At 36.4% G+C, this 17,592-nt stretch overlaps 1 protein-coding gene and 1 long non-coding RNA gene across 2 annotated transcripts; both read right to left on the bottom strand.

Annotated features, from left to right (window-relative positions):
• Window positions 1–922: 922 nt before the first annotated feature.
• LOC114535196 lies at window positions 923–9,666 on the bottom strand. The gene is made up of 12 exons (XM_028556577.1): window positions 9,570–9,666; window positions 8,917–9,048; window positions 8,270–8,398; window positions 8,041–8,169; window positions 7,367–7,486; window positions 7,114–7,236; window positions 6,339–6,461; window positions 5,809–5,982; window positions 5,076–5,252; window positions 3,658–4,928; window positions 2,901–3,042; window positions 923–2,265 (listed from the first exon to the last, which is right to left on the bottom strand). Exons 1-12 carry the CDS (start codon window positions 9,664–9,666, stop codon window positions 923–925), a joined length of 3,960 nt encoding a protein of 1,319 aa, XP_028412378.1.
• A 464-nt stretch (window positions 9,667–10,130) lies between these two features.
• Window positions 10,131–17,355, bottom strand: LOC114535198. The gene is made up of 3 exons (XR_003688210.1): window positions 17,269–17,355; window positions 10,643–10,771; window positions 10,131–10,234 (listed from the first exon to the last, which is right to left on the bottom strand). It is a non-coding gene; the product is annotated as an uncharacterized LOC114535198 (long non-coding RNA).
• Window positions 17,356–17,592: the final 237 nt, after the last annotated feature.

Below are 17,592 nucleotides of genomic sequence, written 5' to 3'. Positions count from 1 at the left end.
TTAAAATTTTCAAAAATAGCAGTGTCGTTTATAAAAAAATCCCTTTCTCTTTGCCTTTCCTCTTCAAGAAGTTGCTGATTCTCATAGGACAAATTATAAAGAGACATCGCAGCTTGATACAAGGTTTGCTTGTGGTTTCGAAACTCTGAACATAATCGGTGAAAAGTTTGCAATGTGAAGAATTTCGAGTCATTTGTCGAATTTGCAGTATCCGTTGAGCGTTTCATCCTCGACACACGAGTCACATCTCCAAAATACACACCTAGAATCTCCTTCGCAATGCTCCGCAAAGATCGGTTGAAGTTTGTAAAATCCAGCACAGTGGACACTTGTTTCTCTTGGTTTCCATCAAGAGTCACCATAATATTTAGTGGAAGCAAGGTAGTATTGCGTTCAGGAATTACTTTCACTGAAAATTTGATTTCCTCTATCCTAATACGCAGTTCCCCAAATTTGTTGACGAGATTTCTCAACATCATTGGCTTTTCCAAAATTCTCAATGTCTTTTTTCGATTTTCCACTGTGACATTGAAAGCTTTCTCGAGGCTACGCACCTGGCACGGCATCCTGGTATGCTTTCATAACACGTGACCCTGAACGAACTTTATTAAACAATATTTCTCTCTTCATTTTCCAGTAAGATAGATTTTTTCTTGCATCGTCCAAGTTTCCTAGAATTTTCGCGACATTTGTTTCGACCTTCGAAATCTTTTCAAGTGCTTTATTTCTTGCCGTTTCACAAAACTTATTTTCAGTTATGCAAGTGCGATTGGCCTCAAATGATGCACACGAAACGGTGGAGCAGCATGATTTTTTTACGCTACTTTTAACTTGCCGTTTTTCACAAGACGATTCGCAATCGTAAGGCGAAAGAACGAACTTGAACTCGTAAACTTCCTTATAGCAGAGTTCATATACGATTTTACATTTCCAGTAACCACGTCTTCTGCCCCCAAATAACACAGTGTGACTGTACGAACCTAAAGTTAAACCTGTTCTGCATGGTAGTTCGGGTAAATCGTGCGGTACTTCCATGAGCCACAAAGGAAACTGAAGGAGGCAGTCTTAGAGACGTGCCAAAGATAGCTCCGATTAAATAACCTAAGTACATAAATGGGGAATAAACCCACTTGCAATATTGTTTTGGGCAGATTGCGATCCTCAAAGATACAAATTCCAGTCTCAGCTGCCTATAATTACACGTTGCAGGACACTTTCCCATCTTTTTAACAAATACATATTTCCAACAAATTTCACAACTCTCTCCTTTCCGACATATTTTAGGACACTGTTTTAACTCGCATAGCTCGTCTAACTCCTGCTTTAACCGCTCGATTTCTTCAGAGTAGTCCTCGGTTAGCTGGAGGAGCTCGTCTAAACGCTTTTTAGCCAAATCCAAGCTTTCATTTACTCTTCTATACTCCTTCGTCATTTCCACCATCTTCATAACTGAGTCTTCTCGAAGGCTCTGAACATCATTAAGTCGAAATTTCGCTTGTTGCTCAGTTCGCAAAGAAAGATCAAGTCTGGCTTCTAGTTTTGTTAAAAGTTCTGTGCTATATATTTTGAGTTCTTTCTCTAAAATAACGTCAATGTTATCATCCGTTTCCCTTAATTCAAAAACTCCTGCAGCTGTGAACCGTTGGTCTTTCCATTCCGTCAACTGTGACTTAAATACGGCAGACGCATCGAACCATCCATGTATTTTGCCTCTAGTACGAAAACGTAGCCCATCTTGCGAGATATTCACATTTACACGTCTTTTAAAACCAAGAACGTCAACTCTGGCCGAAAATGAACCCCCAGAAGCAGAAGCTCTTTTCTGTCCAATGTGTAGGTTAACAACTGGATCAGAATCAATTTCAAACATCCCAAGTCTCTTCTGCATTCCCTCTGCATGCCAATAACTTCCACTCAATTCAGCGACAACATCCGATCGAGTACCTTTCGCTGTGTTGATTGAGCAGCGTTTGTTTTTTATCCACAAGTTTGTATCCAAATTGTCGAATCGAAGAGCGCCAAACTTGAGATTGCCATAAAACCTTAAAAAGACGCCATCACTTTTCTCACGATAGCTGGAGTCATTGCCTTGTTTTTCGGTGTACAATAATGTGCTCAGGAAACATGACATGTCTTTATTCTGATCAAGTTCAACAAATCTCTTTAGTTCTGTGTTAACAAACGGATCTTCTTTCAGAATTCTTGTTAGGAATAGTCCGTTAGGATTATTTTTCGTTTCACGCAAGCAACTTACTTCATCACCCCCTGGAAGGACAATTAAATAACAGTTACCTTTTTGCAGATTAGATAAAAGGGCGTATTTGCTGCCCGTGGACCGTAAAATTTAGCGATAAAGCGTAGTATGGGTTAGGTTCTGCCTTCAAATGTTAAGAAATAAATTATATTAACTTTGGCAGGGCATTGCAGCGTATTTTGCAGGCTGAAATGATAAATTTGCCGGGCTGAAATATATTTTTGCCCACTGATCTAAACCAATCCGAAGAATGACTAAGTGTTTAGCTATATTGCATAATTTTTTGTACAAAAATTGCCGTTTAAAGTTAATAGTAATACAGTTGATATTCCTGGGCATGAGTTCGGAGTCGGGACAAAAACACATTTTACACACGCGAACATAAACTCTATCATCATATTAACTACATTATGTAACCTGTATATTTCATATTTTACAATTTGTGATACTAGAAACACCTGAATCGTAAAGCTATAGTCACCCACATACAACCAAATAAAATCCTGCATAACTAGCTAATTAATATCCCCAAAATATCTCTCGTTTGATGTGGCTAAAGATAAGACCAAGATGGTATATATAGAAACCGAATAATTAATAAAAACATACAGAATAATGGTACCTACATTATTGTACAAAACCTTACCTCCAAATGTTGCATTACTCCTTGTTTGCGGCATATTCAGAGATAACTTTGTAAACTTGCCATGTACTTCCAATTCCAAGGTCAATATAATATTGCCATTAAGCTCGACCACCCACTTTTCGTCTAATGGGGATTCTAGAATCTATAAAAGAATCGCATCATAATATAATCCTGTTTCTTTGAAATTTTGAAACTAAGGCCGCTTAATACATTATCGGTAATAGTAATACGTGTTAGGATTGTGGCATTTCACAATTCACACCAAGTCGACAAAACTGTCATTTTGGGTTACTTTGATTAAAGAATTCGGGGATCGGCGATTTGAGACTATAATATAGACACATTTTCTCGCACACAATGCTTTGTATGATATATTAACTCCATGAACTCCGAGACTGAATATGAAAGCCTGAACTCTTCATATCGCTCAAAAACTATGTTCATTATGCGATATGCTGGTTCTAGCTCCTCACACGTAGTTTGAAGGTTGGTTTTTTGTTATGCTATTTTACATTAGCGAACATCTGGTTCAATGTTGAAGCTTATCATGCATGGTTACTGATTGAGCAGACACAATGGATTCAGTATAGCTTTAAAATATAATTTTAATCTATCAGATGATAGTGTAAACAAATTACATTCCAGTCGAATGCAGTCGAAAATTGCTGCTGCATCATGAAAATGTCTCAATAGCTCAGAGGGTTTTCGAGAACATTTTTTATATGTCCTTTTTAAGGAAAAGCAAGCTGTTACTTACCCTTTCCAAGTTGTCAACGTTAGCTACAACTGTGCCCTGAAAATCCACACGAGATGTTACGGACCTGGATATGGTCAAGTTCTTAGTCAATTTTGCAACCATAGTCAAGCCTTTTTTGCCAGAGGACATTCCAATCTGTAGAGAGAAAATTTTGAAATTCCAACCAGTATCACGTAGTTTTTTCATTACTGAGAGTTGGTTAATCACATCCAAATTGCTTGGCGACGGTTGCAATAGAACGTTGTTAGGTGGTGGACTACAAAGCTCTATGGCTAGAGGGAAACGTGCGTTTCGATCATTTAATCCAAACGAAATACGATCGCCATTAACAACCAGGTCAATGTCAGGTGAAAGTAGCAAAGAGAAGAAAGTATCATCAGACAACGGTTGTCCCTCGATGAATTCTTCACGGAGACGTCTTCCAGTTAGGTAGAACGCGTGAAGATCGGTCTCGACTAATGATGTTGACGAATGATTTCCACGTAATTTGATATCAAGCCACTTGGGAAGACTTCGACGAAAGACTTTCAAAAAGGACTTGGTTAAAATACGGTGCTGCACTAGTTCTTTCAAGGAGTGCTCTACTGAGGGATTAGCAGCACAATCCTTATCCAAACTCGAAGGACTCTTCGGAATAAAACTATAACCCGTCACTGAATAAGGGATTTCCAAATTGCCATTACTCAAACTTACTTGGCCCTCTGTTGTTGCTGGAAAGCCCACAAGCAAGGTAAGCCAAGATGACGTTGAATATGCACTAATTGTTACATTTGAGCGAGGACACTTGTCAATTTCTAGTTTGTAGCAACCAGATGGAAATTCCATGTTATCGTATGCTGTGAAAACTTCGGGATCCGTTTTCTTGACAGTTTCGACAAATAACGCGTTCGGCTGCGGAATCTCATACCCGGCTGCACTAGGACCTGATAAATAATAACGCACGTAGTGGAGACCAGGATATCGAACTGTCATTGTTAGTGACTGTGTTGTGTTAGAATTTTGCTGGAAACGTAAATAATTAGGATTGAACTCAACCCCAAACCCCTGAGGTGTGAGGATGACGTAATTGTCTGGTGGTGAAGATCGAAATTCGAGCGACTCAACTGGTACACCTGCGACTAATGTTGGATAATCAGGTATATCTATGACACCAATTTCGCAATTTGCTCCTTCGTATCCTGTTTTCGAGCAATTACAAGAGAACTGACGGGGATTTAAGGTAGTACATTTTCCTCCATGTTTACAAGGATTGGGTTCACACACCTTAATTTCTAGAAAATCACAATCACAGAATCAAAACTAGTTCCAAAGATGCACAGCTTTGATTTTAGCAATTATATCGTCGGAGAAGTGTATATTCACAAACGATTTCCAGAAGGTGGTTTCCGTTCAAATGAAAAAATATCCTTACTTCTTACCTTCACATGTTATTTGTGAGGGCTCCCATTTACCTTCCACTGTACAAACTAGTTTAGAAGTATCGTTAATATAGAAACCATTGTTGCAGCCCCCGCGACATTCCGAATTAAATCGAGTGTTGCACGGAGAATAAATGAATCCGTCCTTCGGTTCTCTGGGTGCCGGGCAGTGGATAGCTGGAATAGAAAGTGCAATATTTGTTTTATTAAAATATTCTGTAAAAATTATGTACCGAATTTATAACATTCCTTGCGGAATATGTGAATGAATGTTTTTGTGCAAACAAAAAGATGTACCATCTTCCTTGACAGGTACAAGATATTTCGCCTTTTCTATGCATGGCGCCAACTTAAGAGATGCATATTTTTCCTTTAAACAGTTGTCAGAAGCTAAATTGAACCCTTATTATTCCACACATTTCAACGCAATGTTAATTAGGTAGTACATATGTATATCTGGTGTCAGGAACATGGGCGATAGTATCTTGCTGGCAAGTTATGTAAAACGTCCTAATTAAATAGCTCAACTAATATAAAGCAAAATTTAAAGATTATAGTTGCGAAGATTATTTAGCCTTATAGCATTGTGGAAGATTGGTTACGGGTAAGTGGGTTGTGATTGTATTTTTTCATGCATTAATCTACGGTAACTTACACCAGCCCGTTTTGCTACACTATATTTATAAAGCGCGTAGCAAAATATATAGAAGAAATATATCAATCATGCAATTACCTTTGCATTTCATCTCTTTTCCACTCCAAAGTTTTGAGGCAGTACATCTTCGTGTATGTGAACCAACTTCTTTATAGCCAATAGAGCACGAAAATGAGCATGTATGATCCGTTGTATAACCTGAGCAGTTCTTCTTACCATTCACTGGCGTGTAAATAGGTAGACATGGTTTACCTGGTATGCAAATAAAGATTTAAATCGTCTTGTGGATACACTTAGTGATACAATAAAATTATGATAAATATTCACGCCTGAAATGTGTTTTGATCAGTGAACTAAAATAAGACTAGGACGTTAGCTCTGTGAAAAGTTTGAAGTCAAAAAGTTTGAAGTCAAGATGATTCAGGCCTTGACGCGGAAATTTCGTAGGTAAAATGGCGGTAATTATGATTTTATCTTTGATATTTCCGCGCCGGGGGCCTGGATCAAACCTACAAGAATGGCTTCATGATCCGCCATCTTGGCTTCACTCATCAAAAGCTAGCGTTCCAGTCTTATTTTACCTCACTGGTTTTGATTTGCAACATTACCGGTACAGTTTTTACCATCGCTGAACAACTCAAAACCTGTTCTGCATCTGCATTTGTATGATCCCAAAGAATTCTCACAAGAATGTTGACACCCATGTTCATTGCCCTTGCATTCATCAATATCTTAATTTAAGGATATCAAAAAGAACAAAAAGAGCGATGTGAAGATAAATACGTTAATGCAAGTAAAAAATACAGTGCATTGAACATCACTGAATGATCATGAATTTGAGCGTGATATGGAGAATTATCAATAAAGGCCCGCGACGTTTGTATTATCCACCGAAGACTAGGGATGATTTCAAATTCAAGTTTTGCGGGGTTTTCTTAGTATTAACAGTATAAATGTTTTCGAGCATTTTTGCTATCAAAATTTTAGTAATGCTTGGGCAATTTCGAGATAAACCAAATTGTAGAAAGATGCTTATAACTCTATTTCGCACACTGTTGCCATGGTGACATAATTTAAGTGTGAAGTAATTGTTCCAAAAACTTCAGATTAATATGTGATGTTTTTTGGTGAACATTTCTCCCCTTTTCTTTGGGAATCTTGTTTATGCATCAGTATTGACTTTGGCAAAAACCCTAGAGAGCCATATTAAAAAGTGGGGAAATTTTCAGACAGTGGAAAGCTTTTTATCATTCTGCATCTACGAAGGCTTCGAATACTGACACTTTGAATGGCTTGGTACTGAACAAAGGCGAAAGAAAATACTTGTCATTGTATTATTGAATAACACAGTAAGTATTAATAAGTATTATTGAATAAAATTACCATTACAAATTTTTTGGTCCCAGCCAAGATAATATCCCGGATTACAACTGCATCTAAAACCACCAATAGTGTTGGTGCATATTTGAGTACATCCTGCCAATTTTTCAGAACATTCGTCAATATCTAAAACAATAAAGCAGAGAATATTATTAGAAGTTATTTTTACAAATCGTAAGCGGGCGGGATCATGGCTTTTCCGTGATATATATCTGAGGCTCACTGGCTAGCAGTACAAGTTATATAGGCCACCCACCAATGCAGCGTTTGTTGTCATTTGTGTTAGCTCGATACCCATTATTGCAAGAGCAGGTATATCCACCAGGGTAATTTATACAGTTGTGATGACAGTCACTGTTGTCACATTCATTGATGTCTGTACAAGGGAAATAATGTAGTGTTTATGAATATAAATACCTAAAGCGCGCCTGATTATGAAAATTGTACAATTTTGAAAACAAAAACATGCCTATTAGTTGATAAGTAACGAACAAGCGCCAAAATATACCACACGGGTAGACAATAGCTGCTAAACAATAGGCCGAAGCGGCCTAGCTAACTTTCGAAGTGTAGAGTAAATAGAAATTCGTTTGAAAATACTCCTTTTAGCACGGGTGACTTCAGAAAATTTAGAAATCGTTTAGAACAAAGTCAAGTTCAAACTCAAATAGTTAAGAGGCTGTTTAAAGTATTCCCTTTAAGGTGACTTCCGTTTTTGATGATTTGGTTTAAATTGGCAAGGGGGTACTGAATGCATGTATTTTTAGCAACCCCTATAGCAATAATTATCATTTTGAAAATCTTTTTCCTAATTATACGTTTTGTCTCCAGGAGACTGTGATTTAGGTAGCCTTGTGAAAGTTTTGGTTCAGCGAATATGATATAGTTTTACTTCCCATGCATATGGCATATGCACAATTTTTGTGTTACCTCGACATGTTCTTCTGTCACCATCAAGATAATATCCATGTGGACATGTACATAAATAACTTCCAACTGTATTCTGACAGCCAGCTTTGTAACTACAGCCGTTTTGATATGTAGTGCATTCATTGATATCTGAATATAACAGAATCATCAAGGAACTCGTATTCACTTTGAAAATAGATTTAAATCGTAATAAATTCAGATATATTAATATCAAACTTTCTTTGGTTACCTTTACAAGTTCGTTGATCACTACCCAGTAAATATCCACTCCCACAAGTACATCTGTAACTGCCTCGAGTATTTTGGCAACTTGCAGGGTGTCTGCAGCCGTGCGTGTGTTGGCGGCACTCGTTAATATCTATATTATATCAAAATTCCACATCAAATTAAATTTTCCATGGAAATACGAAAGAAAACCTTTTTAAGCAGGTTATACATATATACATTGTCATCGCTACAGGGTGTTGACAATATTTTATATACCATATATTTTTTTTAGCGATGAGAATATTTTTCGATTAAACATTTATTTATTTAATCATTTTGCTCTATTTATTGATATTGAGCACTCTTTGTTCAAGTACGGACAGTATCATGGCAAGCGGAAAATTCTACTTGACCACAGCAGGATTTGAACCCGCGGCCTTTGGTATACTAGTCCGATGCTCTGCCAACTGAGCTACATGGCCAACACGGGTTTTTGATATTTCAAAACAATACTAGTTTCTTCGATATCAAGAGCTTATCAGCTCAATAGGTGGTTATTGGAGGCTCAACAGGTTGCCACTCGGTGTCATATCCTACTACAAATCATTCCCTTACCCGAGTACCATCGGCAAGATGTGCAAAGATATGGTTTAAAGTTTTTATATTTACCATTGCATCTTCTCCTGTCAGAACCCAAGCGAAAACCGTTTGCACATGTGCATCTGTAACTTCCATCAGTGTTAATGCAGCCAGGTTTATAACTACAACTGTTTTTCCAGGTTTGAGAACATTCGTTAATATCTATAGATATAATACATGGTTACACAATTTGAAAGTCTACACTGATACAATCCTAGGCAATTAATATATGTATATATATATATATATATATAATAATATATATATATATATATACATATATATATTAATATATATATATATAATTATATATATATGTATATATATGTGTTGATATATTTGATATATTCCGAATTCCATGTCATAGAATTTTTAATGCCATTTTAGTCGAGACAGAATTGGATACAAAAAATACAAATGCAACTTTACATCTTTGAAAATAACTAGTTCATGGCCAGTGGCGTAGACAGCATCGATAATTGGGGGCTCATACTGATGTATTTGTGGTAAAAAAAACTATAAAAACAAGTTTAAAAGGAATTGATCGTACAAAATACAAATATGTTTGAATATACACCTCCCCCCCCTATTATCGATGCTGGCCACACCATTGTCCATAACAGTTTCGTATCAAAGAGAATCAGCTTTTGTCTTCAAAGCAAGGTTTTAATGCTCGACATTACCACTTCGACATCGTGAACCTGTCCATCCCGAGTTGCAAGAACACGTCCAAGGACGATTACAATGCCCATGACCATAACAGCCGTAGAATAAAAACATGTTTTCGACGATGAGACTTTTTTCAGGTGAATTTACCTACCCGGATTTTTTCTATTGAGGGTAATTTTGTTTGTGGCATTAAAGGCTCTTTTAGAGGTATCAGTATAATTATTTCAATTTATGATATAATATGCAGTGCTTTATTGGCAAATCAGCCATTGTAAAAAGCGATAATAACACATGTGCGATTATTCATGATAACTGTTATATAACACATGTGGCAAGCATGTGCATGCGATTATCGTGTCTGATACACCAATCAGGAATCAGGTATACGCTCTACGGGGGATAAAAAAAACTTTTCAAAAACCCAGTTTCTTATAATATAATAAAAACAACACTCGAAATAAATTAATCCATTATTTCCGCACATCCATGTATCATTCACTATTTAAATTATTTTGGGTGTTAACTTAACACTTGGAAGGATGTTTGAGCATATTTATTTCTATACTTACGTATTGTGCAACTAGATCCACTTTGCTTCCAGCCGTAGCTGCATCTGTAAATTTTCCTGGTTCTTCTCACATATGTGTAAACAGTTTTCCATTTGCTTTTCTGCCGATTACTACAGAATTAGTTAGTTAAGTACATGGCTCAAATTCGTTGCACAAAACACATAGTTATTCCATAGTTAACTAAGTTAAGGCCATGTTACACGGTGCAACTTTTCTTGCATCTTGCAATGCAATTCTACTATTAAGCGGTCTAAAATTTCAGGACATTTTTCTTTTGAAAATTAGTCAAACATGGCTTTGAAACGCTAATTATCACTGAAAGCAGAAATGCAAATTTATCGGAACTTCTTCTTGTGCAAAACAAGCGCTTTGTTCATTGAATTAATTTTCCATTACACACAACCACTGAAAAACTAATTTTGTTCTTCCATTGGGTTAGGTTTAGGTTTTCACTTACAAAAAGACATTTGAAATATTTCTAGGTTCCTATACTGCTATAGTGTTTATGCATAACTTACCTACATACCCGTCTTCTCCCCCAACAAAAAAAAGTGCATGTCGTAGTGCACGTTCTGACATAATAATATATTTTATAAGATCTTCCTTCAGGCACATAATATGCTGTATATAATGTCCGAACATTTCGCCTAAAATTGAAGAAATATTTTTTAGAGAATAGACCTTATGCATAATGACGTAACAAGCCGTGACACCTTCATGGAATTCTGGTCTTATTAGTCATGGCGGGAAATTTTGAAGTTTTAATTTTTCGCCGTGACTACTAAAACCAGAATTCCCTTCCGGCGTCAAGTCTTGATACGTGATTATGCATAAGGTCTATGTTGGTTTCGAAACGGAAGAGACTAACCAACGGATGTTTTCTATAATATTGTATTGGCAAAAACAACCTTGTTATTTTCCGCAGCCACAACCGCTAAACCAAAATGCGTAAGTTTAGTCAGCAAATGCGCAATGCGGTTTCCCAGCCTAACCTAGCAATGTCCGTTGCGCAAAACAACATTTCTAGATCCATTGCACGTTCCGGTATCGCTCTGCATAAATATAGGAGACTCAAGCAAACTTAAGTCAGTTTTTAACGTGGACCTGCTTGTGAGTAAGCAACTGTCGTTGGTGCCTTTATAAAATAATTGGCGCGTCAATATCTATTCACGTTGGTACTCTAGAAATCTACATACTCTACGCTATTTTTCTATAAAGGTTTGGTGCGTGCGCAAACCAAAGTAAGTAAATTTGTTCAATATAATTGTTATTCTATGCGCTATGTTCACATTTTGCGCCATTTGTTTATTTAGTAATCTGCGCATAATTCTTTGCTATAATGTGTTAGTTTGCATGCCGCACGTTCTAGTTAAGTATCGCTATTCCAAAACGCTAAATTCGCTGATTATTTCGCATGCCTAATTCAGTGTGTTTTGTTATATCATTGATAGCCACATATATATCGGCAATAGTAATTGTAGTGTTAAGGCATGTTATTCTCAGTATAAGTACTCGTTAATTGTCATATCATATGTATATCCTAATTAGCTTTCTGTGTTATATAGTCGTTTATAGTTAGTTTGTTTAATTGTTATATTCTAGTTCGAACCGATATCCAGTCGATTCTCAATCGATTTCCAGTCGATTCTCAATCGATCTTCAGTCCGTTTCCAGTCGTATTATCTACGGACAATCGTTTCTAGCTCGACTGTGTTATCCCAACGACGAGTTCGTGTTTGTCAGTCTATACCTGTAGTATCGTTGATTTATATTAAATCCTCAGAACATTGTTATCAGAATCGTCTGTCGAGTTCGTTTTGTTATCCACGCACCCGTCTATTTAGTAGTTTCGTTTGGATTATCGTTGCTATTCAAATTCTGTTCAGACGAAAGCTACAGTCTATTCGGACAAAATGAACATTCTACTTCAATTCCGCCGAAATTTGCATACGGTGTCAAACTATGGCTGCGTGAGTTCATAGAAAACTGTATAACACAAAGTAATAAAACGTAATAAAATATAACTTTCCATACAAAACGTGTGCAGAAATTTTTGGATTCTTGGCGTGGCACAACGTTTGAAGTAATATAGAGATGACAATTATTTCTCAGAATTTTTAATGTATTTGTGTAAGTGTATATTATTTTTTGAATGCTCAAAATTTTGAGTACATGGTATGGGAATTGCATGACAAAGCTAGATAAGGGAGCGTTTAATTATGGCGTCTGGTAAAAGATGGAACACAGAACACCAAAAATAGATAAAACACAGAACACAAAGATTGAAAACAAGTGTTGAAGCGCAAGATTAGTTATTCATATATTGAGACTTTCTTTTCTTTTTTAATTACTAAGTCCAGACAACACAAAAAATACAAGAAAACTACATAGTATAATTAATAGTTTGAGCTAATTATGTGACGCACATCGAAAGTTTGGTTTAAAGTTTTTTCCATATTGTTCGTGTGAATCCACGAATCGGATGATAAATATAGAATTATGCGTTTGGATCAGTGGTTTGAATCTATGTGATATGTTCAGGAACTGGATACTACCATTTGCGCGAAGCTTGCGACGAGCAGTTTTAAAACGTACGTTTACGTTTTAAAAATTATATACGTTTGATCTTTTAAAACGTGCGTTTGACCCATCAAAACGTACGTTTTACCACACCCACATTTTAATTATGTTTTCGCTAATACATAAATTCACACGCTTTGGAGCTTTTCAACCTCATGTTTCACTTTACATGCGCTAGAAAGTTTTTTACATATTAGTACTGCGACTCTATATGCTTACTTTTCCCATAGAATGAAAATAATTTTCTTGAAAGCTAAAAATCGTTTCCGTACGTGACATAACATGGCATTCAATTTCATTGCCGAAATATGAAAAGAGGATTGGCCAAACTTACGCTTCAAAACAACACGCCGCAAGCTTGACCACGCCCATGTATAGGCTACGCCCATTTGACCTTAAAAATAAGCGTTCCTCCACTTCCAAAATTTGCAAAACATCACTGCATATATCATTTGGATTTACACGCAATTCTATAATAATTTTATTATTGGATTCGGGGATTCGAACACAATATGGAAAAAACTTTATACCAAACTTTCGATGTGTGTTACATAATTAGCTCAAACTATTAAATACTATGTAGTTTTCTTGAAATTTTGGTGTTCCTCCTTTAGTTATATATTTACCGATAATTAAGGCGTGCATGCCGTATTCTCTGATTAATTGAAGGTATTTGGGGACTTGAACTTAATATCTTAAGGTGCTACACCGTACTCTATATATATCATACATTTTTTCCAATGAGTCCTCAATTTTAAGTTGATAAAAAATTTGTTAGATGAACTACTGTAAAATTTTTTTAAAAAATTGTTTAACGTGAGCAAACTCTTTTAAATCAGGCACAAACTTTTACTTTTTTATATAAATGAGCTCTCGCATATGCTGCCCAGTTTATTAATTTAATTACAAATGAAAATTAGCTGAATTATCTAATAAAGTTTTAAAGGAATGAACATTTTTGCCACGTTCTGGAAAGCTTAAAATAAGTAAGTTTTCTGAATCTTTTAACACAAATACTGTATCAAAGATTTTATACATGATACAGCCGGTCTTGATTAACCGCGTGATGTAAGAATAAAGAATTGTCGGTCGCGACCATTGTCTTTCACACAGCACGTCTTTCACTTCTGCTGAGTTTCGTGCGACAGTGTGTCTAATATAAGGTGCCAGTTGTTAGAGGGTACCTTTACAGGTTCCAAAAATATTAGTGTTAGTCATGAGCGAGGCAGTAGCGTAGCCAGCATCGATAATTGGGTGGGCCAATATTCATATATTCAGGTTAAGAGAGTGTAAAAGCAATTAATTTGAAAGGAAATTAATCATGCGTGTCACGAATATATGAATGTACCCCCCACCCAAGTTGTCGTGCTGGCTACGCCACTGGGGCGAAGACAAGCACGAAGGATATTCACATCACGTTCCCTTCGATCGCCGACTACGTCTCTATCTCTACCGATTCGCGGGAGGGATCAATGAATAGTAGGTTATTATAGTACTAATCCCTAAACTGATGCATGTTGTGCATCTTGTGAAATTAATTAGCTTTTTAATCTGATTGTCTAGTGACCTAAAGGTCATTAATTCCAGGTGTATCTAATTTGGATACATCATAACATCATTATTACCACAGGGTGTATAAAAAAACCTGCAAATAACATAATTTGTATGCACGAGATGATAATTAGAATTTCAATAGCTGTGCAGCTAATTACGCTTCTGGGATTTGAAAATACGTTTGCACGTGCAGTACTATAAAAAAAGCACACAAAGTGAATTAAAATTGGTTCGATGGCGAATGGCTTACATAACTCAGTAACAACAGATTTAACAACGATTTAGTCGGAGGCTGAGTTTGCTCGTATATACGTTTAAAACAAGAAATTAATTCTCTCAGTTCTGTCAGTCTTAACTGAGCCATTCGTAATCGAACTCACAAGTTTAATTGGCTATGTGTGCTTGTTTTGTATTCACTTGAAATCCCAGAAACGTAATTAGTTGCACAGCCATTGGAATTCTAATGTCAGGGTGTCCCCAAAAAATCCGCTCTATTGAAATCAAGCCTTTGTTAGAATCTGATTGCCTTAATATTATGATAAACCCAATCGAAGGCAAGACGCTTCATTTGAATTCCTCAACCTAATAACTATGCTATTTACACACTACTTCGTTGATCATGCATTCAAATTGAAACAAAAGCTTCATTTCATTAGGGGGGGGGGGACTTTTTTGGGGGGCACCTGTGCATATGATCTCGTGCATACAATTTATGGTATACAGGGTGTCTCAAAAAAACGAAAGCCTTTGAAATCACGCATAACAATGTAATTGTTACAGTTTGAATGCCTAAGCACTCTGTTGGGACCCACAGGTGTGTAAATGTTTGCCATAAGCATTTTTATGCATGAATATGATGCAGTAAAATTTGCTCGTACGCGAAAATGATATTTATTAACAATATTTAAATGTGCATCTCAATCACCATGACCTTCGACATGTCCCCTTTCTCTAGCAACACAAAGCATTTAGCATTTTACTGAGTTGCATTAAATCCGGCTAAAATTCGTGCACACGGCATTCAAATTTTAACAATGAGTGATTTCAATAGTTTTCGTTTTTTCTGAGACACCCTGTAGTGCAGTTTTTTGATGCATCCTGTAGTATTAACTTTGTTTGTAAAGTAACATCTATAAAACCTTTGACCTTTGGGATATACAACAATAAAAATTAGTGAAATCTGGAATTAATAATGTTAAAGTCGCCAGAAAAACAAATTTAAAAGGTTGAAACGCAAAAATTAACTTAATCACTCGCCTAATCACTTAATGCATACCTTATTTTTTTAACCTGCACCGTAGAACGAGCACGAACGAATATGCAAGTATGGTAATGTGTTCATTGAAATTATGAAAAGCTGATTGGTTTGCATGCATATTTAAACATGTACGAATCGCTCGCCAGTACTAAACAACCGTAATGCTTGTTGTATATTGATGTGTGTCGTTGCGCTGATAGAAGAATACATTTCAGCTCATTCAGTCAGGGATGGCAGCAGATAGTCTTAAGGCCGTATAATAAAGAAGATATGCACAGATAATTATTAGCATTGAACTGGGTATTAGACGTGTATATGCGCGGAATATCAATATGCAATACACATAAAATCTCACTTCTTGTGAAAAAGTTGTGATCGCAACAAGCTTGTAGCAAGTTTGCCAACAAGTTGTAGCAATGCATTTGTTTTGTCAAGTTTTAGCAAGCTTGTTACTAATAAATTGTTGTCAAGTACTATTTCATGATCTGCAGCTTGATAGCAAGTTGTTGGAACAACCGTTGAAGCAGAACTAACATAGCCGTAGAAGTCATCAAGCTTGTAGCACATCTGCTGCAGGTTTATAGCAACTTGACAACAAGTCAACAAGATGGGACAAGCCGTGCGAACAAATCTTGCAACAAGCTTGTTCCAACAACCTGGCTACAAATCTGTTGCAGATTGTTACAAGTTGTGCGTTTTTGCGTGTGTACATGATAGCGCTAAGTGAGTTCTCATTGCTATATTTGCATCAGTTGCGTAGCCAGCCCGGCAAAAAGACATTTAATATATTATTAATTAGCATTAAATTTAACTCGACTTCGTGTGGTTATTCGAAATTTCCATAATATGCGGGGTAAAACGTAGTTTTAAATTCCAGGAGCATAGTAAGTTCCACGGCCACAATAATTGAAATGCAAATCAGCAGTAACTGCTATGCAAATTACGGTTATTTCAGAAACTACCATTACAGTTCAGCAATCATCGTCACCCTGTTACATGCATGGTAATATTTATAACCTTATACACGATATCATGCACAGCACAAAATTACATAACAAAAATATTCATGTTATGGCTTAAATTTACAAACGAATATGATAATTAAACTTGTTTTAGCCAATAGAAACCGTGAACCGTACTCTCGTTCAGTTAATGAGGCTACTCGTTCGTTCTCGTTCTACGGTGCAGGTTAACTAATAGCAGAATACATGCAATTGCCTTTGCAGACGGTAAGGAATCTTCCCTTTCGTAAAGGGTCTTTTCTATGCCATTTCCAACAAGTTCTTCGCTTTGCAAAAGCAAATAGATTTTAACCTATCATAATATTCTTGTAGATTACTTATTGCCATGATACATTTTAACTCCTCTGACGTCTATAGATTACAAATTTTGCTTCCAAAATATAATTCATTTGCTTCTAAAAACTTAAAATTCGAGTCGCGTTGCCACTTCGTGTCCCTTTTGTGTCGACCTTTAAGCTCATTTTCCATGCACTAGACGAATCTATTCGCGGGAACTGATGAAAAGTAGAAAAACGGTTTTTCCTTCTCCCGGCGGATTTTTCGCAACACAATCACCTGTATTATATGAGTTCGTGAAAAGCGCATCATTCCATTTATGCTACAGGCCAAATTATTATTTATTGAATCATATTTGTTTGTTGAGAGCGGGTTGGCGGTATTATCAAGATACCTAATATTAAATTTATATAATTTTCATATCTTAAACATAGCTATAGCTCGGCTAACATACCCATATGGACTTAAAGAACCTCCTCGCGACTGATGTATATTCACCAGGATTACCACAGAAGCCAACAATAACAAACCAGTGCTGACCATTGTCTGATAAGGTAAAAGTGGAATAGGAGACAAAGTTTTTTAATAAACTGTGATAGTGAAAAATATCCTCGGTTCACCAAATCTCGCGAATGCCAACTAAAACATATAATAGTATGGATCCCGTTTTTAAGTAGCTAATATCGTATTGGATGGATTTATATCCGCATAACATGTTAAAAGACGTGCATGTTTGAAAACAAAGTCATCAATGTTTCTTGGAAGAACTGCAGTAATC

This window comes from Dendronephthya gigantea, unplaced genomic scaffold (assembly GCF_004324835.1).
Source record: "Dendronephthya gigantea isolate DGI-Jeju-01 unplaced genomic scaffold, DenGig_1.0 000112F, whole genome shotgun sequence".
NCBI lineage: Eukaryota > Metazoa > Cnidaria > Anthozoa > Malacalcyonacea > Nephtheidae > Dendronephthya > Dendronephthya gigantea.
The sequence above is the reverse complement of the archived record's forward strand: the minus strand, read 5'-3'. Positions and strand labels throughout refer to the sequence as shown.